The sequence below is a fragment of the Alosa pseudoharengus genome, unplaced genomic scaffold (assembly GCF_046254945.1).
Source record: "Alosa pseudoharengus isolate Yale_2024_CS ecotype anadromous, Long Island Sound unplaced genomic scaffold, YU_APseudo_1.1 YU_APseudo_1.1_scf_2, whole genome shotgun sequence".
In the NCBI taxonomy this organism is placed as follows: domain Eukaryota; kingdom Metazoa; phylum Chordata; class Actinopteri; order Clupeiformes; family Clupeidae; genus Alosa; species Alosa pseudoharengus.
Window position 1 is genome coordinate 49,196,267 of NW_027468663.1, and position 24,157 is coordinate 49,220,423.

General features: G+C 42.6%; 1 protein-coding gene across 9 annotated transcripts in view; it reads left to right on the forward strand.

The window, feature by feature from the left end:
• The first annotated feature begins 2,731 nt into the window (after positions 1-2,731).
• kmt2cb (lysine (K)-specific methyltransferase 2Cb) overlaps positions 2,732-24,157 on the forward strand; it is a 78,877-nt gene continuing 57,451 nt past the window's right edge. For 8 of the 9 annotated variants that reach the window (XM_076295338.1, XM_076295340.1, XM_076295339.1 and 5 more), the window contains exons 1-6: positions 2,732-3,445; positions 10,730-10,912; positions 15,819-15,907; positions 17,441-17,588; positions 19,271-19,465; positions 23,925-24,016. In XM_076295338.1, the coding sequence (XP_076151453.1) occupies positions 10,731-10,912; positions 15,819-15,907; positions 17,441-17,588; positions 19,271-19,465; positions 23,925-24,016 (706 nt within the window). In that variant the 5' untranslated portion in view covers positions 2,732-3,445; position 10,730. Of the gene's footprint in view, positions 3,446-10,729; positions 10,913-15,818; positions 15,908-17,440; positions 17,589-19,270; positions 19,466-23,924; positions 24,017-24,157 lie in introns of those variants that run through there. The other variant, XM_076295345.1, reaches the window with a different exon arrangement.

A 24,157-nucleotide genomic window follows, 5' to 3' on the forward strand; every position in this document is an offset into this window, starting at 1 on the left:
AGTCTCCAGCTGATCAAGCTCTTTTGCTTTATAATAGTGCTGTGGAGTGGATGACATTCATTGTCCAAGATGTTGATCAGTTTGCTCAGGGTCCTTTTATCTGATATAGAGCCAGAGCCAGCTACAGAGCCAGCTTTCCTTACCAGCCTGTCAAGTCGCCCAGCATCCTTCTTCTTTGTGCTTCCTCCCCAGCATACCACAGCATAGAAGAGGACGCTGGCAACAACAGACTGGTAAAACATCCTGAGGAGCTTACTGCAGACATTGAAGGACCGCAGCCTGTTCAGGAAGTACAGCCTGCCCTTTCTTGTAGAGTGCTTCAGTATTTGCTGACCAGTCCAGTTTATTGTCCAGATGTAAGCCCAGATACTTGTAGGTATTTACCACCTCCACATTGACCCCATCAATGGAGACTGGTAGCAGAGTGGGCTTAGACCTGCAGAAATCCACCACCATCTCCTTGGTCTTCGAAGTGTTGAGTTGCAGGTGGTTGAGTTTGCCCCACTGCACAAAGTTCTCCACCAGGCTTCTGTATTCATCCTCCTGCCCACCCCTGACACACCCCACTTGGTGTTACCTAGCCTCGCCTGACCAGCACTTTGGTATATCACATATGACGTCAAGTTCTTGAATTTTTAGAATATGTCATCATGATATGACATACAGTAGGTAAGGCTATCTTTGCTGCAACCCAACAACAACTTGATAATAAAAAATCCAGTACTGCACTGATCTGTTCTTGCCATTGCTACCATGTTTAGGATCACATCCTAGCCTTCCACTGGTTTGCATGTTTTAGAGCCAGTTGCTCCTTTAATATATAAATTAATTAATTCCATCTGCCCCCAGATTTCACCATAACAATAGAAGTATAAAATACAATATTATATGTACTCATTTTTACGAAATGTCAAACAAATAGTCAATCAGATGCAGGTTGGACAATACTATATGATCCTGACATGAGCTAAGCCCAAAGTGCATGCAAAGTACATTGAAAAGTAATAGTTAGTTAAGGAAAATACATTTTAGAGCATTTACAGCTGCAGTTGGCAAGATTTTTTTCACTGTATATATCTACTAAGTCTACTACTTAAACGGCACCGACAATCAAAAAATCCAGTGGAAACTAGATGGCAGAAGTGTGTAGGCCAATCTGCCCACCAGCTTTTTCTACTTTGCTACCCACAGATGTTTTACCGGTATGATATTTCGAAACGCCATGTTATTTCCCATAGACAATCGACGCCAGGAAGTTGGATGGATACGGAAGTTACGGAGGCGGGACTTATTCTGGAGAGGTCTATCTGGTGCGCATTGACAAGCACACACTCGATGAGAGGGTGCTCGGTGGTAGTGGGGGAGGGGCATGAGAGTTGTAAAGATTTAACAATTTGGCTAAGTCCCCTCAATCTGTCAGACTTGCCAACTGCAGCTTTAAGGAGGGATGGTTACCTCTTGTGAGACAAATCTTCAAACTAATTTTGAAGACTGATCTTCTGGTAGGATGGAGCTGAGGCTCTGCAGGTGAAGAAAGCCAACGTAGCTCGGTCAAATGCTGATCTGGTGGCTGATCGATATATTCTTAAGACATAATTGAAAAAAATAAATACTTTAAATGGCAAATTACATTTACTTTACTTACTTTACTCTAATGATAAATGTATGTAAAATATGTGACACAGAAGATAGGCTTAAAAGCCTGTCTGACGCTGATGTATTCTGACAAAGTGAAATCTGGCAAGTGGCCCTTGGTATTGCCAAATTTAATTCCAGCCTTTGATATTGCTTTATTTAATTTCATTTGATATCTGAGTGTTAAAAAAATGGGATGAACCTGGAAATTTTTACTTTTTGAGTTCTGATCAAATCTGATAGCATAGGCCTAGATTTAGCCTACAATCATGTTGAATCAAGCCTGTTAGGATTATCTGGGTGCTCATAGGCTAGGCCTAGCCTACAGGAGCCATTACCCTTAGATGAATGAAATAAGCTTAATAGGCCTACATTTGAATTTCAGTTTTTTGGTTATTCTGTTGCCTCATCAGGCTCCATTCTCCTCATCATGATAATTCTATCAGTTTCTTGAACTCTGTGTCAGTTTTCGTTAACTGCTAACTATTTTTCATATAGGCCTACATAACAAATAAATGTTATTCATCTAACATAAACTACAGAAGATACATGTTCAACATTTTTCTACAAGGCTAAAAAGGCTATAGCTGCTAAGGCGGTAGGCTATTTAAATTGAACTTCACAGTAGCATGCTATGGCCCGATTCAATTGAGGGCGCCTTCTGTGTATTGTGTCCCTGTGACTATTCAATAACTGAATATCTGTATAATTCGACATTGCATCCGGATGTGTCTTGACCTAAAAGGTCGCATAATTTAGCCTTTAGTCCTGTCCCATATGGTCCGGTCCGGTCCAGTATTACTCCGAACCATATTTTGTAAGTATCCTAGAAAAACGTCGCCTCACCTGCTGAGTGCTCCAAAATATCCCTCCGCAGGGTCACTGAGTAATTTCCAATTAGACAAATTAGATGAAAATACATATATTTGTGTTTACGAATGACCTTATTTGTATAGATCATTGCACACTGATACTTAATTCACTGATATGTAGTCACACGTTATAGGTGGTGTGCGGTGTTTGTTAGGTACTATTTGCCAGCGATGAAGCGCTTTGAGTCGTAATTTGGTCATACTCAAACATGGCTACCGTGGAGAGTGGGCAACAACTTTAATATTTGTATTTATATGGGAACAAAGTATCCCACTTATGCTCTTGCAAAATAGTGTAATTGTATAATTGATTCAAAGTATGGGGTTTAATGGTTTGTTTTTTCATCCAGTGCTCTAATTCGGGCGATTTTCTTGAAACTAATTTTTACGGGGAATTGTAGCTAGCTTGCTCCAAGGCTGAGGGGAATCATTTGGATAGCAAGCTGGCTAGCTAATCGAATGTTGGTACAATTTCGCTCGTTCCTGTATTCAGTTTTGTGCCCGGGCATTCTTTTTTGCATTTGGGATTTATCGGAGGATTTTAGTTTCGACTGGCTGCCGTGTTTTTTATCTACTGGAGCCTTTATGGATGAGTAAAATACTGCCGTTACAAGACCGTTTGTGTTCAGCGATGTGGGATGAAGAGGATAAAGGAAAGTGGTCTTTGGAAATTTAGGGGGGACGGAGTGGGCTTCGCTGTTGGATATTATTTGAAATATATTGTCCTCTCCTGGATTTTCTACGTTAGTTGGAGTACAGCTGAAAAACCTCGATTTGCATAGCCCACTGCATCGGCTACCCGCTCCTTATTCTTTCACTGGATAGCCAGTGGTCTTGCCCCAACCCCCAAGCCATCGAAAACTAAACAAAGTACTGCATGTCACATATGACATTCATGGTCATGAGGGAAATAATTCAAAACTGATAGGGTTGGAAAGGTAAGTTGACATAGTTTTAACGGTCTATATATTTCCCATGTATTTCTCTCCCAGCAACCCAATCCTACGTGTCTGTGGCAAGCGCTTTTTTATGCCGCCACCGCTGCATAGCGTTTCCCTACCAGTCTCACACGTCATCGGTCAGTTTTTATTCTGTCGCCCTCGTAATCATAGACGGCTCTTACGGCAAATATTTTGCGTGTTATTTTTTTAAAAATGTAATGCTAGTTTATGCATATAGACTGTGGGCATCTCTGTTTTCAGTTTTAACACCCAGTATTTGCCTCCCATGCTGATCTCTGGCCACATGGAGAACGTTATTTTTCTCCCTTCTGAGGTAGCATAATATAGGCCTAATGATATAATTTGCAAGCTAGAATTGATTCCAGACAAACCAACATTATTTACGGTGACATGTTTATTACTTTTAATGAATGACATAAGCTAAACAAGACTACAAGTTATTACAGTATAAGTCAGCGCCCACCGCACCGAACAAAGAGCACAATTTCTTCTTGTAGACTTATATTTGGAGAAATAAACCTGTTTCTATATGTTGAAAGCTATATGTCTTGCTCACTGCAGTGATTACGCATGACTTGTTCGCTTTTGCGTGAAGCTATAGGGTACTTTTAGGCTTGCGAAGTTTAGAATTAGGCTAAGGCAGTTTTTGAAGTCAAACAATGACTTCTGGACATCGGCAATATCGAGGTTTTCAGTAGACTGTTTTTGTCTGTTTTGTGTAGGCCTAATGTTTTGGTTAGAAATACATCTTTTTTCCGAACAGATAGGCAGCATGGGTTCTTACATCACTTTGGGAAAAGTGAACAAAGGCAAAAGCAGGCTTGCACATGCTCTCCAAGTAAATCCATCCCTGTCTTTGTGCTGTCTTGTTTAACAAAAGATGCCAATTGTTGCCACACATGTCCTGGAAAATAGTTAGCTCTCTACATCACAGTTAAGTGTGTTGAATATATCTCACATTTTATTAACTGGTATGAAACAGCTTATGCCTGATAGATCTTTCTTGTTTAGGCGTTTCATCTTTCCTTATGATTGGGTCATAATCGTCCATGCTCAAACAATCTAACATATGTGTTGTTACTATGTAGCTTATAGGCCTACAATATAGATGTTATGCATGTTGGATTGGAGACTCTGAGTGGCATTATCATTCGATTGGTGAAGTTAAATGAATGAATTGTCCATGTTGTGAAGGTAGTTGTGCTTACTGAATACAGTTTTCCAGTTTGCCAGCATCACATTGACCTAAAATGCCTTTTAATACTATGAATAGCATAGGCACTAAACCTGCATCATACTTGTAAAAGGTTACAGAGCTTTAAATTAATGTAAGTATGAAAATTGTTTTCATTACTAGTTGTATGAGTGTCATGGCACACTACTACTAGGCTATGTCAGTGAAATACCTAGTATGCTACATTATGTGCCACTTGTTTGAAATATGTATTGGCCTGTAATTTGGTCCTGGTAAAGAAAGTGAAATGTAGTTTGATTAGAGAAGCTTTCCAGTGTTGGTGTGCTTTGCTTTCTATCAAAATTACTGTTGAAACCAACCGATAGAACAATTTACTGAATGATTTAGGCTAGCATCAGATTATTGTTCTTAATAGAGTTTCTCACCCACAGTTATAAGTTCAACTGTTTGTATCTTTGAATGGCAAAGCATGTTTCTCGAGATATGAAGGTAGTAGGTTATATGCACACCCTTTAACAAGGGTCATACAACGGTGTTATTTGGAAAACACCTATATACTAAAAGTAGGCATTGGAGTGAAAGAAGGAAATGTTGGTTGGCACATGGGTGGAAATAAGGTAACCCAACTCATTGTGATTTAGTACTTTATTACTTTCATCATCAGGCGTTTGTCTCATGACTACTCAGGCTTATGAGGTGAACAGGGTTCTTTTATGTGGTTACCTGGAAATAGCTTTTTTAATTACTTCTGTAGCTTAAATTAGTAATAATGTGGTTAATAGGAATATACTGAAACTTCTGTAAACACAATTTTCAATCGCACATCCAGCCAGCAGTTTAATTTACAGCCAGTGCTATTATGCTGGTTTCCATGGGAACACTGCAAGCTCAACATTTCAACCATGTGACATTTGCTTTAATACAGCACTGAATATTACATTGTAGTATTTCTAGGATAAATGAATTGTTGTTTTAAGAACAGCTACTGACAGACCATATCCATTGCCTGTATAACAACAGAAAATAAGTAGTCTTGATAAGCCTATAAATCATATGTTTTGGCATAGGCTATAACCAAGTTGCATAATGATCCAGCTTTGGTGACCATTAGATTGGGCTTGAGTAGTTCCCAAGCTGATTGACAGTGTCAATCAATTCACCACTCTTGTTCACTCATGGATGTGGTAAGCTAAACCGATCATGAGGCCTAATTGTTTACCCAAGGCAAGATACAGCCTAGTGTGGGATCCTGTAATTTCCAGAAAGGCAGCATCCCATTGGCAGCATGCCTGGTCAGCTGAGGGAACAGGTTGGTAGACGAGCTTTACAGAGGCATGCCTTAATGGCAGGAGCCTACCTTCTCCCATGGAATCACAAATTATTTTCTTCCCTTTCCATTGTAGTTGTTGTTATCATGAGCCCTGGTAGTCCTGTAGAACAACAAAATGGAGGAGAGCTCTACCCAGTGGGCTTCTCCATCCATTGAGGGGTGGACTCCTTTAGCAGGATTGGTGAACAAAGGAGAATGAAAGACAGGAGAAGCAAGCAGCAGCAACAGTCCCAGGGATTCAAGTTGCTCTAGAAAGGCAGTTAGACATACTGTACAGAGCGTGACGCAGCAATTTTCCTTCAAAGAAAGTACTGTATGACTTAGTGGTGTAAAGGTACACATATTCACCAAAGCACATATCGAACTGTGATTTTTGTGAACCGTTACACCCCAAGTGTGACTTGATGCACCACAGTTACAACTTCAAAAGGTTTATTTTGTGGGGTGCTCAATATCAACCATTAAACCAGAACTTTACAACCTGTTTGTTGTTTAGAGAACATGTCAGCTGTGAACTTCACTGTGCCCCCCATTTATTGTTTGGGTTAGTTCCTCCCATTTACTATTTACATTGAGATATTATGTATGGACATGCTATACACATCATGGATTGAATTGCTGTCCAAGGTGTCCTCTTAGAGAGGTAGTGTAAAACATTAACATTCCTGGAGAGTAGGGTTGCCTTCTATCAGTTCAATTCTATGCATATCCAAACAATATTATATATATATATATATATATAATATTATACATACATATATACTATATTTAACAATAAAAGTATGAAGTCATAGAGTAAGATATACTGTTTAACAACAAATTTGCAGCCCTTCTGTTTCCCTTCCAGAATCTCCTGTCACATTTTGAATCTCTATATGTTATTCATAACATATAGAGAAGTAAATGGCATGGCAATGTCAATTCCCCTCCAATCCAGTGATCAAGTGTAAATCCTTCATGTAGGTTTTATGGAGTGGGGATGAGTTGATTAGACTGGATCAAAGAAAGAGAGCGATTTAGGATTAGGGCTACTACCCTACACTGCTGTCATTCATATAATCATCATCTTTGCTATTTTGTGGGGAGAAAGCTGTTGCACTACTTGCTTCTTTCACTTGTCTCCATGAGAACCAGTTATGAAAAGGCATTCGATTTGTACAGTTACACATTTCTTACAGGAGTCAGTGTAGCCATGTGCTGTTCCTTGTTTGACTGCCACTCTGAATTGTATTGCCTAAAGTAAGATATTCTTCATGCGGTGTGATTTATTTGTTTGATCAAATGAGTTTGCTTATGGGCCTGACCAGTTTGTTCTGTGGTCCTGTAAGGTGCTGACATTAGGCTGCATAGACCGTTGACAAGAACAATGCAATTGGGCCTGGTCTCTGCATATGTCTCAGGTATGCATTTTGTCACTTTAAAAAGTGAATATATGAAGACATTGTCATCTTGCAATGTCAGACTGCAGGACAGTGCTAGGAAAAAAGTCACAATTTTCCTCCCTTTCACTTTTCTTTAGAATATCAACACTATTAAAACAAATGTGTTGAAAATAACACAACTTGTGTTGTCTTTAACACATCTCCATGTCCAGATGGAGACAACACAGTTTGTGTTGTTTCTTATACATTACTTTTGTTATACTGTGAAACACTGCATTTGTGCACATTTTTTATAACAAACGTTTGTGTTATTCTTGGACAAAATCAACACGTGTGTGTTGATTTGAAATTACTATACAATTCAAAACAAATTGCAAACAATCCACCATGGTTATACATTGACATTCATTTTTATTAGTAGAAGTACTAAAATATCATCTTGTGTTGTTTTTAACACATCTCTATGTTCAGACAGGGAGAACACAGTTTGTGTTGTTTCTAGCACATTCATTTTAAGAGTGAACCTAAATGTGTTTACACAAAGTTATTGTAGTATTTAGAGATGAGAAAATAGAGAAACCCTTATATTTCCTCTTATTTCCAGGATCATGGCAACTATTTAATAATGATAAAACATCTATACACATATATTACACTATAGGGTATATCCTGGCAAAACGGCAAAGTATCAGAAATCAGAGTTTATGTTTAGTTAGGTTACAGGTGCATTTTGAATCTCTATGTGCAGGGGTTTTCAAATCTCTTGGGACAGGGACCCTTCATAGGGAGAAATAGGTCCAAGGACCCCCTCATAATTGTAACACACATTAACATATTCAACTTTTTTTTTTGCTACTCAGTATTGTTGGAACTATTTGTGTTCTGAAGTTGTGGCCAGGTTAACCATACCATATTTTGCTGGCAGGTGTAAGATTCACTCTTTTCGATAAGCGAGCTCTGAAGCGAGGGAGCTCTGAAGCCAGTTTCTTTTTTACTATCATATTCTTATAGCTTCCTTTCCAAATGGAATCTTTCAGACTTTTGGGAGAGACCATGCTAATGAACTCTGTGTGATAGGTGAACCTACAGATAAAATACAAATGGCCTTGAAGCATTAGTCATGCCCATGCTTTTGGTGTAGAACTTGGGATGAAGTGCAGAGGAAAGCCATGATTTACAGTCAGGACTATTTGGATGGCAACATAAGTTTTGTAATTGGCCACTGTGCACTACCACTACTTCTGAAATGAAGCAATTAAGATGTGCTTGAAGTTTTGATTTTCAGCTTCAATTCAAGGGGTTGAAGAAAATTATCTTATTAACCGTTTATTGAAATACAGAAATTTGTATACATTGCCACACCATTTTTGATGCTCAAAATGAATTGGACAATTGAATTACACACATCTTCATAGCCGTCTGTCTTCTCGTTATTTCATGATTCATTAAAGGTTGTATCAGCGATTTCAGGCCCAGAAAAGGCCCAAACATAAATGGTCACATTCATCTTATCTTTCCTAACGATCCACTAGCTGTCTGCCCCATAAGCAGACCGTCAAAAAAACGTGTCTCTGTAGGCAGCCTAGGCTCCGAGATCTGTACACAAAAACAATTGCTATCAACAAGGGTTGGCAACCCACTCAAAGGCAAAACAAAGTGTTTCAACCAATAATGGACGAGATGCGCGTTTAAGAGAGTTTTAATTGTACAGGAGGGAGGGGGAGGGAGTAGCGAGCTAGCTCTCTGTTTTGTTTGATCATCAACAGAAGGGACGTATCCCCGCTATCGCTGATACAACCTTTAATCAGAGAAAAGGTCCGGAGTTCATTCCAAATGTTTGCATTCAATCTCAATATGCGGTTCAAAGAGGTGTTTATGCTAGTGAAGGATGCCACAACTAGGCTGGAGGAAAAAAAAAAAAAAATCTATAATAACAGGAACCTTAGGAGCAACGAAATGAACAATTTGATACATTCTTAAAAAGAAAGAATGCACTGGTGAGCTCAGCAACACCAAAAGGTCTGGAGGACCACGGAGGACTAAGGTGCATGAGGGCAGAATTCTTTCCTTGGTAGGAGGTAGATGCATCATTCTCAATGTCTACAATCAAGAGATGCCTGCAACGCATGAATACAAATACAGAAGGTTTACAACAAGATGCAGTCCACTAGCATCAATCAAGAACAGTGAGGTCAGATTAGGCTTTTCTGGAAAACAAGGAGCAAGATTTTTTGAACAAATACAATTTTAAAGTTAAGTTATCCTAAAATCATGGGAAGAAAGAAGTATGGTGATTTAAAGGAATGGTTTATGATGCAAAGCATATCTCCTCATCTGTGGGGATGGCAATCATTCACATATGTATGTATGTATGTATTAATTCACGGCATTTCACAACAGATTTGAAAGAGTTACAAAGTTCATACATGTGTAAAGGGCTAAAATCCTGTCAAATGCAGCAAAACTGATTGGCGAGTGCTTCACAGTGCAGATGGATAATGTCCAAAAAATACTGCAAAAGTAACCCAGGATGGAATATTCTTCAATATCCAAGTCAGTCACCAGGCCTCAACCCAATTGAGCATGCTTTTCACTAGACAAATCTGAAGGCTGAAAGACCCACAAATAAGGAACCATTGAAGGAGACTGCCTGAATTCTGGAACCCATCAGTAAACATCACCAAATGCCGAGTTGCCCTTCACAATATGCTTTGCCAGACCTTTACAGCAATCACTGATTGCAGAGGTTTTTCCTTGAAACATTAATATAATCATTATAAATATAGGTATTTGTCAAATTACTTTTGAGCCTCAAAAATGGTATGACAATGTTAAAACTGAAAGTCTACACTTTAAGCCCATCTCAATTGTTTTGTTTCAGATCCATTGTGGTGGTGCACAGAGGCAAAATTACAAAAATTTGAACAGTCTAAATAACACCTGACAGTGTGCCCCCCACAGTTGACAGCTTTAAGTTTATTTAAAAAAAAACATCATTATGACATTTGACATCAGTGCTTAATTGATAACATGATTGATAAAGTGTTGCTTTAAGTAAGACAGCACCTTGTTTAAACTGTTATTTGTAAATTGTAACTTGTTGATAGGTAGCCCTTAACCCTCTGCATGTAAAGACATCAAAAGCATCAGTAGTTACATAATCAGAAAATAATGTGGAGAAGAGCTGAAATCTGAAACTGCACAATATTTGCCATTTTTAATGTCTGTTTTACATAGAAATTCAGAAAATGGGTATAGCATTCAGTGTATATGCAAAGTTCAGATTAACTTGACATTTCAAGTTTGTTGTTTGTGTGACGTTTGAAATACAGCTCGGTCTTTTTCTCTCTCAGAATGTCATCAGAGGATAAGAGTCTGGACACCTCTGACAAAGGACCGTCTCCGCCTCCTGGCATCACAGGGGCCACGCCTACAGGAAGTCCTGCCCCCACTGACAGACGCCCTCGGGGACGTCCTCGGAAAGATGCAGTGTCCACAGCCCCCCTGCCTGGCCCTGCGACCAAGCCCCCAAAAAAGTACATTTAACCTCTGCTTTCCCAAAATCCAAAAATGTGTTGGTATTGGGCAACATTTGAAACATTTGCTTTTCATTTAGAAAGGGGGTTATAACCACTTTCTGATGCTTCACATGCATTTTATATATTATTTAGATACAAAACAGTCTTGTTACTGCTACATACTAAAGGGGACATTATGGCCAATTGTGTCCAAATCAATTGAGTCTCTGCCTCCCTTCAGGTCTCTAGGGCTATATGAGTGTCATAGGAAGAGTTTGCTAATTGTAGATTTGCATACTGCTAAGATCTGACTCAAAGGGATTAAACTATATGCAGCATAAGTAGTGGCAAAGAGAGGGTGAGATGGGAGTTGTTTGACATGTTTGTGTCATTCGTTTGTGTTGAATTGAAACTGGCTCTTAAATTTCAATTAAATTCTTGAATTTCACTTGCATTTTAATTTATGTAGCAAACAGGAAGCAGAATTGTAATTCGAATTGTGCACAACCCTGGTAGGAACCATGAAAAGTTCAGGTGTGTGTCCTCACTTTGCATACCCTCTCAAGCCTACCAGGTTCGGTATCAGCTTTATATAATATATCTCCTGGAGGAATTTGGAAGGGGTTAAATCCCATCCCAACTGTGGGTCATAGATATGACACATGCATTGCTGTGTTTCTCATAACATGGCTGGATAAAGCATGAAGAATGATAAATTGCACTTTGACTGTTGTAAATTAGATTCTAGATGTTTTTGTTGTTGTTATGAGAGGGTTTTCATAATGGTCTGGGTCAGACGTGGTTTGGAAGGCTACTGGAAGGCTGTTTTTTTGTGTTATGAGTGCTGAATGTATGATTTAAGGTATTGGATTTGAACAAAAACTGTACTGCCTGCTCAGTACACACACACACACACACACACACACACACACACACACATACACACACACACACACACACATACGCTCTCTTTCTCTCTCGCACAATATGATTTGAGGGTTGAATTGGTTGATGTGAGATTGGTGTGTGTGGAGAGCCATTCCATCTACTCCAGTGCCATGTTTTGGAACTCCCCCTCAGACTGGGAACTACTTATCACAACAGCTTTTTTTTCTTCCCTCTATGGTGGGATCATGGGGATAAGTTATAGTGCACCGGGGTTGGGGGGTTGGGTGCCCAACAACAACCTGAAAGGTTTTGTTCTGCTAAGGATTGACTGAATCTCTCTATTAGCAATAGCCAAGAGGGTTTGCTTCTTTGAAATTTTATTTAAAAAAATGAATATATGTAATTCCAACAACAACTACAAACCCTGTTGGTTGTTTCTTAATGTCTATAAAATGCATTTAGGTAGATTACACAGTTTGTAACAACGATAGCCTGGTAGTGTGTTAATGCTACAAATATAGTTGTAATGGTCTGTAGTGGTCTGAAAACATGTCACAGCAGGTATCGGAATAAAATTAGGCTTTGAGGTGAAGAAATAGACAGTTTACAGCATACTTTTTACAGTTCAAAGCTTTGTTACACAGAAATTCAGAGAATGGGTATAGCATTTCAAAGCTTTGTTGCACAGAGAATGAGCTGTTTGGTTGTATCCCTCAATATTGAACCTATTGCCACCAACCCTCCATTCAGACGGCTGGATGTACCTTAATATAGAGCCTTAATGTGCCAACCCTCTATTCAGGTGGCTGCTAGTGTGAGTATACTACAATATAGAGCCAAATGCTGCCAACCCTCTATCCAGACGTGACAAGAGATTGTCTGAGAGGAGTTATGCATTTTTAATCCACTGTCTACTACCAACCATCACAGGACCACCTCTAACAGCAGCATGTTTTGTAGCTGTTGAATACTCAATTCTGAGCAAAATGTTTTCTTTGCAAAGTAATTATCATTTTGGTTTGTGGGACTTTTCTGAAATTACATCTCAGGCTTTTGCAGTGCATTGGACAATAACCTGTCTTTGATATGAATGTTATTTTTCCTCATAGAGGGTGGTCCTCTAGTGCTATTGGTGTTTGTGGTGACTGAATTGAATCTCTACACTGTGCTTGGACTGTGAAGGTCTGGCGGTAAGGGGTTCTACTTGTGCTGTCTCATGGGAGATGATGTCAGAGGGTTTAAACAGGAAGTATAGGCCTACGTATTCTCTTTGCAAATTTCCTAATCAGAGATGCTGAATATTAGACAATAAAAATGACTGAGCTATTTCAGTCACTTTGCTTGTGAAGGGATTGTTTACTTACTTTTGAGATGCTGAAGTACAGTTGGGATATGTATTCTCGTGCTAGAGTTTTTTTCAGCTCTGATTACAGGAGTTTGCCCCCATTTTTGAGGGCTGGGCCATGTTGGTTATCTGGTAGAGGAAGTCATTTGGAGGGAGGGGTTGGCAGGCATCAGGCAGATTGTGATTTCTCTCTCTAGTGGCATTGATAATTACCCCTCCTTCTCTTCTCCCACCCCCCCGCCCATCATACCCCCCAGAGATCTGTTTGCTCTCGCCCGCCTCAAGTTTACTCTCTCCACTTAGCGGGCTTACTGTGGAATTTGTTTAATTTGTGTCCCTGACAATTATCACCTTGATGAAGTGATACTATGATATTGGTTGGGGAGTTGCCTAGTGGGATTCCTGACCTCCTGACACACACACACACACACACACACACACACATACATATATATATATATATATATATATATATTTATATTTATTTTATTTTTACTCTGCACAAGTGCCACCATGTGTGTGTTTTAATGTGCGGATAGGTGGTCGAATATCACTTGGAGTTTTGAAGTTATTCAGAGTCAGGCTCTGTGTTTCTCTGCACTGCTCTGTTCTCCAGCTTCACAGAGGAAATTATTTGGCCATCATGCTAACAGCCATCGCACATCACGTGCATCACACACACACACACTGACTGCTCGTGCGTGCTGTTGTGTAGTTTGCAGATGCAGGTGTGGACTGGTCAGCAGCTCGGCTGCAGACGCACAGTGCAGGGCAGGCGAGAGGGAGATGTAGACGATAAGACGATGGGCATGGAGGGGCGCTGTCCTCCCAGCTCTTCTCCTCCCTCTCTTGGCTGGTGGTCAGTCACTGAGAAAAACAGCAGAGCTGCTCTGAATGAGTGGGGGAAAATAGGAGGAGGGGGGGGGGGTGTGGAGGGGGCGGGGGGGTGTGGAGGGGAGGTGGGCGGGGGGGAGCAGCAGTGGGAGAGAGAACGAGGCGTCCATGTGAGAAGGCCGCGAGGCAGCACGGTGGGAGGTGGACATTTGAGTCGGCGCGGCGCTCCTCCCGACCGAGCCAGAGATCACAAATCAAAATAAACCCACAGCAGTGGCAGGCCCACCGTTAGCCAGCCAGCCAAGCAGAGCCCTCCCCTTAACCCTCTCAGCACACACACACGTACACACACACACACACACACACACACACACACACACACACACACACACACACACCAGACAGTGTGCAGTCAGCTCAGGGCCAGGTGTGCTTCAGAGCCATCTTAGCAGTATGGTTTAACCCCTACAGTTTACTATGCGTGACTAGAGATGTGCTTTAGCAGTTATCCAGGCTGTCCGCTCAGTTGATGGGTCAGAATTGTCGAAAGCAGTGGTTAGTGGATCCAGCTTTCATATCTCTGGTTTGTTTCAATGATGGCATGGGGGCTTTGGAGTGAAACAGCACTAAAAAGAGACCCAGTCCAGTGGCCTCAATCAACTTCTGAACTTGATGTCATATCGTACTTGTAGATCTTAAGATATTTAGCCTTCTATTTTTCCCTACAATAGGTGTTGCTGTGTGTGAGAAATCAATTTAAACAGAAACTAGACAAAATAAAGTACAGAAGTGTGTGATGTTTTCAAACTGAGTTGTTAAGAAATGAGATTGTGTTGAGATGATTTCCTGTCTTTAGAGCGGGCCCAGCTTTAAAGGATAGATGTGCCTAATTGTCTTTATTGAAAACAGCTTGATGAAGCAAGCTTTTTTCGAGTTCCCATCCTACACAACACTCCAAAGTCTTGTTCTGAAGGTGATTTACTTCAAATGATGATCTGATTAAATTATTAAACACTATTACAGTAACGTGCACTGAGGGCAGTTCAAAATGCAAGCACCTTTGACTGTTGAGCACAATTGTGTATTGGTGTAATGGTGATAAGCTCTGTTTGTGAGTGTGTGTGTGTGTGTGTGTCTATCTGTCTGTATATACAGCTCTGGAAAATATTAAGAGACCACTGCACATTTTACTGATGTTATCCTACTGTTGCTGACTGACAGTCAAATGAGTTAACAGTCATATTATATATACATGTATGTGTATGTAGCCCTATGTGTGTGTGTGTGTGTGTGTGTGTGTCTATAAATATGTGAGAGTGTGTATGTGCAATCAAAGACCTCACACCAGTCTTCTTCATGAGCCGTATAGCGTCACACACACACATCTATCCAGCCGTCCTGCTGGGGTTAGCCCAGCCCAGCCCAGCCCATCACTGGCCATTAAGACCCAGTGACAGCTGTGACTATGCAACTGATTCATGATCAGCTCCCCATTAAGACCCAGTGACAGCTGTGACTGTATGCAACTGATTCATGATCAGCTCCCCATTGAGCTATCGAGCACTGTCCAGACAATAATTTGTTTTCCCTTATCTCTCTCTGTCTCCCTCCCCACTCTGTCTTTTTCTACCACTATCCCCTCTCTTTCTCCCCTTGCTCTTGATCTCTCTCTCTCTCTCTCTCTCTCTCTCTCTCTCTCTCTCTCTCTCTCTCTCTCTCTCTCTCTCTCTCTCTCTCTCTCTCTCTCTCTTTCCTTTTCCTTTGTCTTTCTCTCATTATCACTCATTCACACATTCTTTCATTCATGCTCTTCTCTCTTCCTTCCTCCCTCTGCCCCACCCTCTCTTTCTCTCTCAGGAGTCGAAGCCGTGGCAGGGCACTGTTGGAGGATGAGGAGGTGGTGGAGACCGCAGAGTTGGCTGAGCCCACAGCCAGTCAGGAGATAGGTGAGCCACCCCCCTCCCCCCCTCATCTCCTCCTACCTCTTTAGTGCTACCCCTCCTCCCTGTCTCTCTTTCTCTCCCCTCCTATCTCTTTCTCTCTATCTCTCCCTCTCACTCTCCCTCTCTTTCCCTCTTTCCATTTCTCTTTCGCCCTCTCTCTCTCTCTCCCTCCATATCTCCTCTCTCTCTCTCTCTCTCTCCTCTCTCCCTCCCTCCACATCCTCCTCTACCTCTCAGGCTGCTGGAGCGTTGTGTGTGTGTGGAGCTCTCCCAGATAATGGGTGCTGGTGTGAGTGAGTGGCTGCCATGTCTCGCCCTCACAGCCTCCACGATCAGGGTGAGAGAGAGGCTTTAGTGCGTAGAGCAGCAGGAGTACGAGCTGATGAGGGTTCCTCTGCTTTCCATGTCCCACACTCCACCTGGCCCCACTTGTGAGGTGTAATTGAAAGGTTTTAACTTTAGCCACGAGGCTGCCCCTGGCTTTTTCCCCAGCCTCTCGCTCTCGCTCTCTCTCTCTCTCTCTCTCTCTCTCTCTCTCTCTCTCTCTCTCTCTCTCTCTCTCTCTCTCTCACTTCCTGCATTGCTCTTGGCAATGTGATTTTAGGTCGAGTTAGAGCGAGTGGGCTTGGTAATGCGCTCTGAAAGCTTCTTCAAATCCCCCTCTCTCCGCTCCTCTCATACACAAACAGTTGTGTCCATTTTTTTTTGTTGCCACTCCCAACTGATGTATGGAGTGAGTGGTGAGAAGTCCACAACTGTCAGGCTGGAATCCCTTAGGAGCTTCAGATTATGTTGCAGCTGTGTGTCTGGAGTAGAAATATCAGCTCACCCAAGTCACCACTATGCTCACCATCTTATTTATTTCTTTGTGGGTCTGAAAATAAGAAGATAATGGTAGAAACAGAAGACTTGATAGAAACTCAGTAAGTGCTCAGTAGAAGTGGAGTGAAATGCACTTCATTTGTTACATTTTGTCTAATCTGTTGCATTACATTTGTGATATTTTGTCACATTTTTCAATACAAAAGAATGTAACTCTTTCTTAATTCTCATAAAGCCTTTTTTCCTTGAAGTAGCATGGTTGTCTCATTATGTTGTGGCCGTGAGTGAGTCATGTCCATCCACTCCAGGAGCGTTTTGGGGCCGCCATTTTCTCTTGTGTGCATGTGGTCTCTGTGTTCCTCCACAAAAGGGTGGCTTAGATGTGAAGTGCCTAGACACCCCCACCCTCAACAACAACAACAACAAAAAACAGTCATCACTTCTATCTGACACATTTGTAGTGGTTTGTGTGTGAAGTGGTTGTGTTGTAGGACCCCTGACGTAAAGGAAGGACTGTGTTAGAATGGAGGCAGTGGCATGGAGAATTCATAAAATTAGAAAATGGTTTGAGTCACTTGAAACATTAGGAATTTTCAGTGGTTGGAACGCCTCTTGTAGTCTAGTGTAGTGTAGTGTAGTGATTCATTGGCTTTGACACCTGAGTCTTAAACTGCACCTGCTCCCCCCCCCCCCCCCCCACCGTCTGTCCCTCAGAGCCAAAAGAGCAGCAGGAGATGGGTGAGAGTGCCATGTTGGTGGCAGGTGACGGCGAGGGGGAGGACAGCCCCTCGTTCCCCCTCCACCAGACAGAGGAGGCAGCAGCGGCACCATCAGCCTCGTCCTCAGGAGTAACCAAAAGCAGGTCAGACAAGCGCTCAGTCATCACAGTCTGCTGAGTCACTGCAGTGTGTGTGTGTGTGTGTGCGTGTGTGTTTGTCTGTGTTTATGTGTGTGTGTGTGTTTGTGTGTTTGCGTGTACATGTGTGTTTGTCTGTGTTTGTCTGTGTTTGTGTGTGTTTGCGTTTGCATGCATGTGAATGTGTTTTGAGTATGTACTATGTGTGTGTGTGTACTTGTGCGCATCAGTATGTCTCTGTGCGTATAATACAAGGACACTTTTGTATTGTAATTTGTTGTGTGTTCTGTGTGTATTTGTAAAGGGGTTTGCAGGGGTTGAGAAGAGAATGAAAATATGTGTGTTTGTGCCTTTGTGGACCAACGTTAGCCAGCACATTAACAGTGCTAGGAGTAGGGGAGTTACAAGCACTAGTGCAGTCTGGTTGAAGAGATGGCGCTGGAGGACTAAGTCTAATAGTCTCCAGATATTCCTGACAGTTCTGAATATAACAGCCCTGTTCACCAAGCTGAATAGAACGCCGCTGTCCGGCAGACTGGTTTGGTAACGTCGCCTTACTTGCACAGGATAGTCAGTGAGTCATGGACTGCAGATACAGGGATACAGTCTTGGGTGTGTGAGAAACCAGGCCGATTGGATTTGTACTGCAGTGCTCCACAACCTTGGCTTTTGAATCCAGTTCCAACCAATGGTTGCTTCCTGTCTTGACTTTGTGTTGATCGAAACACTAAAAGTGTACCACTTTTAAGATTAGTGGAACAACAGCTTTACAGCTAGTCACACCCTAGATAGCCATGTTCTATCACATGAGCAGATGTGAAAATAACAGCAAAATAACTGAATCCAACTTTAGATATATTGCATGTAAACTGACATGAGTTGCACATGCACATTGTTTCAGCATAATAAATTGGTGGATCACTCTTTATTATCAACCAGCATGTGTACTGAGTACATGGAAAAGCAGTGTAATGTTTAATGTTGTGTGCTTTCAGATGAGGCAGGCTTCAGAGCTGGAATGCAGAACCCTGTCCTACTGCTTTAGCATTCCAGCATTAACCAGTGTAGTGAGGTTAATTTGGAGGGGCATTCTCTGACATCCAAGCGTGTGCAATAGACCTAAGTATGTGTGCTGGTGTAATTTGGGGAAGAGGTCCCTGATGCTTCAGGAAATCCACCCAGAATGCATAAACAAGCATCAAAAGCTCCACAGCCCCCTCAGCCGTCGGCCTGCGTTAGCCCACTGGGAGTTGTCCTGGGTGCCAGTCCTGTAAAGGTCGCCCATTGATCTCCAGGCTAGACAGCTCTGTCAAGATATGCTACACTCATTGGGACAGGAGGAGGCCCTCGTTTGTCAGACTTTATTGGCTGTCTCACCTCTTTGTTTATTCATAGCTCCCGTTAGCTATAGGCTAGCTATCAGGTAACTGGTCTAACCCACTGCCAGGGAATTTTGCTAAGCTAAACTAACGGTGTCAGGCTAGGCTGTTGCACACACACAGAGAAGAGAAGGGTATGTGTGTATCCTCTTATCTAACTCTGGGGTACACAGGAAATAAGCTTATTTCTCAAAAAGTTGACTTGTTCCTTTAATAACCTGTTTGTTTGTTTGTTTGTTTGTGCAGTGAACAACTCTGTGCCTGATATTGATAAACATTCTGTTTTTTTTTGTTTATTTGTGTGTGCAGTGAACAGCTCTGTGCCTTCTGTTACTGTGGTGGACGGAGCCTCCTGGGTCAGGGGGATCTGAGGAGATTTGAGGCCTCACCCACTCCCAGTAGCCAATCAGGAGGCAGCACGAGGGACGGCGACGGTGGCAGCGGTGGCAGTGACCCGGACAGCGGGGCACCTCGGCCAACCGTGGCTCCCAGGGCGTTATCGAGGTAAGCTGATTGGCCGGGGCTCGGACCGGGCGGCACTGTCACGTTGCGTTTGCCGCAATTGGTCAGCTCTGGGAAAGAGAGTGTGAAATGGCCTGTGATGGCCTCTGTAGCGGTTTAATGAGCTGAGCTAAGTGGCTTGCTCTCACGCGCGCGCGCGCGGCTGCCGGGAGGAGAGTCCGCCTGCCAGCCTCCGCAACTCAGAGCTGCGAGGGTGATGCAAAGACGACAACACCAAGAGTACGTCATCCGCGCCTAAAAGAGGCGTGTGTGTGGGTGTTTGTGCGAGCGCACGAGCTGTGTACATCTGTGTGGCTGACAGAGTGTGTCCAGAGGCAGACACGCACAGACAGGTTGCGTCACTGGTGCGCTCACACGGTTTCGGGCTGGTTTGACTCACTGAGCTGGCCGTGGTCATGGCTGCCTTCTGCCTGGGCTGACTAGTTGAGAATATCACTGTGAATATGTCACGTCTGCTCTCTCCATTTCCTCGGCTACGGCCTTTTCCTGGTCAGACAAGGCCAGGTGGACGTGATGGGGGGCTAAAAGGCAAGGCGTGCTCCCAATCAAATCTTCCTTAAAGCCGCTCCATGCTAATCAGCCAGATTAAGTCTCCGGACGTCTCCCCTCATATGCTCTCCAGATGCTACTTTTTCGGAACTTCCTTTCCTGTGTAGCGCTATATCCTTCCTCGTCTCCTCAGTCAAAGCCAGGCAGCAGCATTAGCGTTAACGTGCTAATATGCTTGACTGGCATTGTGCAGCGAGCGCCCTGAGCACAGCTTCTGTGAAAGGCCACGTTTCTTGCCCAGGTTTTAGCCAGATCAATTAGCGTGTGTCAACCCAGCGTTAGCCCAGTGCTGCTGCCCTTTTCTCCGAGAGCCGCGTGAAGCCCAGCGATATGAAGGCCCAACTCACTCCTCTCTGAGCCTGTGCCTGGGCGCACAAAAAAAAAAATCCTCCCTGTGCTCCCTTGGCCAGCTGCCTAATTTGTCTCGGCTTTTCAGAGCCAATCAAGCGTCTCCCAGGGGGTGGGAATGGCGAGGGTGAGGGGGGAAGTGGTGGGTGGTGACGTAATGCCCCCCCCCCCCCCCCCCCCCCACACCAGGCTGCCTGCCAGCTCAGCCGTGCATTGTCACAGCGGGAGCTGCACGATTGGTTGCCGCATCCGGAGGAGTGTGTGTGTGTGTGTGTGTGTGTGTGTGTGTGTGTGTGTGTGTGTGTGAGAGATGTGGAGGTGGGGGAGAGAGAGAGTGAAAGGGAAGAATGAAGTAATATCTTGAGACCTTTGTTGAGAATGTGACATGGCAGAAACTCTGTAGACCAGTATTTAAAAAGGTATTTTTGAATAAACGTCTATTCAGCATATCAAACTAGTAGCCCTGCATTGATTCTGAAGAAGGAATATTCCTTTTTTAAACAAAGAATATGAACGAATCAGCAACAGATTTAAACCCTCTATGGTACACATTATGATATCCTTATGGAAAAAAAATATTGTCATTGTTTTTTCTGTTTAAAAAGGTACACTTTAACAAATAATATTTTTTTAAAATTTTTTTTTATATATGTTTAAGATTTGTTACCTCAAGGCAACATTGTACCATAACGGACTTTATAACTTAACACTAGAACAAAAATATGTATCTGGTTTTCAATGCTTTACAAGTCTCATACTTGTAAAATCTAATTTTAAATTCCGTTGTTGCTCCCAGGCAACATTGTACCATTGTGGAATGTAAATCAATATTTTACAGATATGAAATTATAATGATTAAAACATACAAATTATCATATGAGATCATCAAAATCACTGTTATTTACTAGTTAAAAGCTCCTAAATCTCCCCAAATGTTCTCAGGTATACACATACACACAAGCCCCCACACACATCCATGAGTTTGTGCACGTACACCCATGTATACCCATGTATGCGTACTGATGCACACACAGATAACAACATCCACTTTCCCTCTGAGACCTACATCTGACTTTTTGAAAGTTTAGTAAGCAATTTGTCTCCAGAGAAACACAGGGGGTAGGCCTACACTGTAGCAAATAGAGGGATCAGTCAGGCCTCAAACTTGGCGCCACGGGGTAGCAAGTCTGCAGCTTGACCGCAACACCTAAAAAGCCATGGATGTTGGAATGGTAGTCAGGGCATATACTCAACCATAGTGCTGGCATTCTGTAAAACTCACACATACAGGTGCCCCTCGTACATCCTTCCATCCACTGTTAATCACAGAGTGCCTGACTAATGCATCGCCTTTCCATGGGGGCCATCATACAGGGGTCAACCTGACCTAAGGGTCCCTCATACAGCTCTTACTTTGAGCACACTTTAGCATCACAGCGGGCCCTTTCACTTCTGGCATTATGATACATTTACATATACATACAATACATTTGCCAGTTTACTTACAGGTATTAGCAATATATTTGCTTGCCTATTTACTACAAATATAATGCACTTGCTTCCCTACTTAGTATTTGGTATGGCCATGTGCAAGTCCGTTATGGTACAAGGTTGCCTCAGGGCAACATGCAGTTTTTTGTAATTTCCTATGACACCTATATTGATATGTTATGAAAAGTTGTTGATAATACATCTTTACTTATCAATAAAGCTTGCTCATAGGGAAAATGTGGCGTTGCAAGACACCTGCACAGTCCCTGAATGAGGAAGCAAAATGACTGCCTGTGAGTCACGTGACTTCTTTCTTGCAGTTGCATTGGATAGTACTGGAGTTCCCACCCCTGCTGAATAATTATCCAATCAAATTGTTGTTTCATTTTGTTTAAACAAGCCAAATTAGCCTGGAGGCAACACCGTACCATAGAGGGTTAAGGTTTTTCTTCTCAGGACCTCGCATATAGCTTAGGCCAGTGTGATGATTAGGGTAAGAGGACAATGATTCAGGAGACTGTCTGTTAAAACTGTAGGGTTGCTGGCTTGACCTGGTCATTCCAGCTTCTTGGTGAAGTATCTTTTGGCATGTTTGCAGTTGTGATGTCTGGAGCATCAACCAGTAGCATAAATTCTGATGGGAACTTAATTGTCTTAAAATACTATGTGCTTTTTCTTCACCTCTGGAAATATTGCCAATAGTTGCTGAGCTTGCTGAGTTTGCAAATGAGGCCTCTAGGCCTCTTGGACTGTATGGGATGTGTCCCCAAGAAACAAAAGTGATGCAGTTGTCCGATAAGCACAATCTAAAGTTTGTTTCACCTCGAAGAAGTGTTATAGAGTTATTATTGAGTATGGTGTGAACTAGCGAGCTGCCTCCCTACACCACCATGCTGTTGGCTATAATAAAAGCATACTAACATGCTAATTGGAGTCTTTTAGTTATATTGTTGCTAATGTCATGCTGTTAAGAGTTTCCTTCTTCTTCGTCCTCTCTAGAACCACAGAAATACATAGTGCATAGCCTGGAGACGGACAGCTGTGTTTATCGGTCCTCCTTCACATCACTATATTCTATCACAACGAATTTGAAGATCCCGAGAGTAGTTGACCATCAAGTGGCTAATTGTTGCCTTAAGTACAGTACATAATATCTCCCACTGTTTCAGGGCTACTTTGGTTTCTTCTCCAGCTGGGCAGCCAGTAGCTAAAACAACTAAACTGTAGAAATCTCAGTGTATTGGTCTTATGTCTGTTATGCTATGCCAGTATAGTGGCTAGCTCTCTAGCTCATTTGGAGACCCCTGTGTGAACACAGCTTTTCCTGTGGGTGTGGTGGAGGACCGACTGAGCTGTTGTGTTGTAATGAGGTGCACTGCTGATATGCCACTGAAGGTGCTGACATGTTGACACCGAGTCCGTTCCCCATAACGGGCTAATCAATCAGTTCAGTCTGGCTGTGACCAGAGAGGCGTCCTCCCTCCCACCCCCAGGCCTACTGATTCTCCACGATGCGTCCACGGCATACTGATGAGTGGTTACAGGAAGGGATCCATACATGCCCAGGGCCCATATTAACAAAGAATCTTAAGACTGAAAGTAGCTCATAACTGGCCAATTTAGGAGAAAGTCTTAAGTCTTTACTTTAGGACCTGTCACTCATCAGCCAGTCACGGATGACTGGCAAGCTTGTGCATGGGAATTGACATCAACCATAGCAATGGAGCTCTTGCTTCTCCTAGGAGTTCTTGTTTTTCCATATTAAACATTTTGTGAATAGGTTTTAAGAGGAAATGTTTGGTTAAAAATAATATGTGCGATTCAGGAGCACACTTTGTGAATATGGGCCCTGATGCTTAAAGATAGTTTGGGTAATGGCCTCTTTACAGCATTTTTACAGCATTTTTACAGAATTTCTCTCTGTTCACACTTTTTTCATGTCAATATCTTTCACTCTCTGTCTCTCTGTCTGCCTCTCTCTCTGTCTCTCTGTTTGTTTGTCTGTCTCACTCTCTCTCTCTCTCTCTCTCTCTCTCTCCCTCTCATTTCACAGTGCGGAGGAAGGAGCTGGCAGGTTTTGGGATGAGCTTAGTCACGTTGGCCTCCCTGATGGCACGGATGTCCAGACGCTCTTTGATGAGTCAGGTGAGGCTCCGCTGCCTTACTGGGTTCAGCATCTTGACCCCATGCCCCCTGGGAAGGATACCCATAATGAGAGAGGGACCCCTTGAGATGCCAAACACAACCTCATGACGCAGAGGTAACAGATGTTGCTCTTGTCTGATG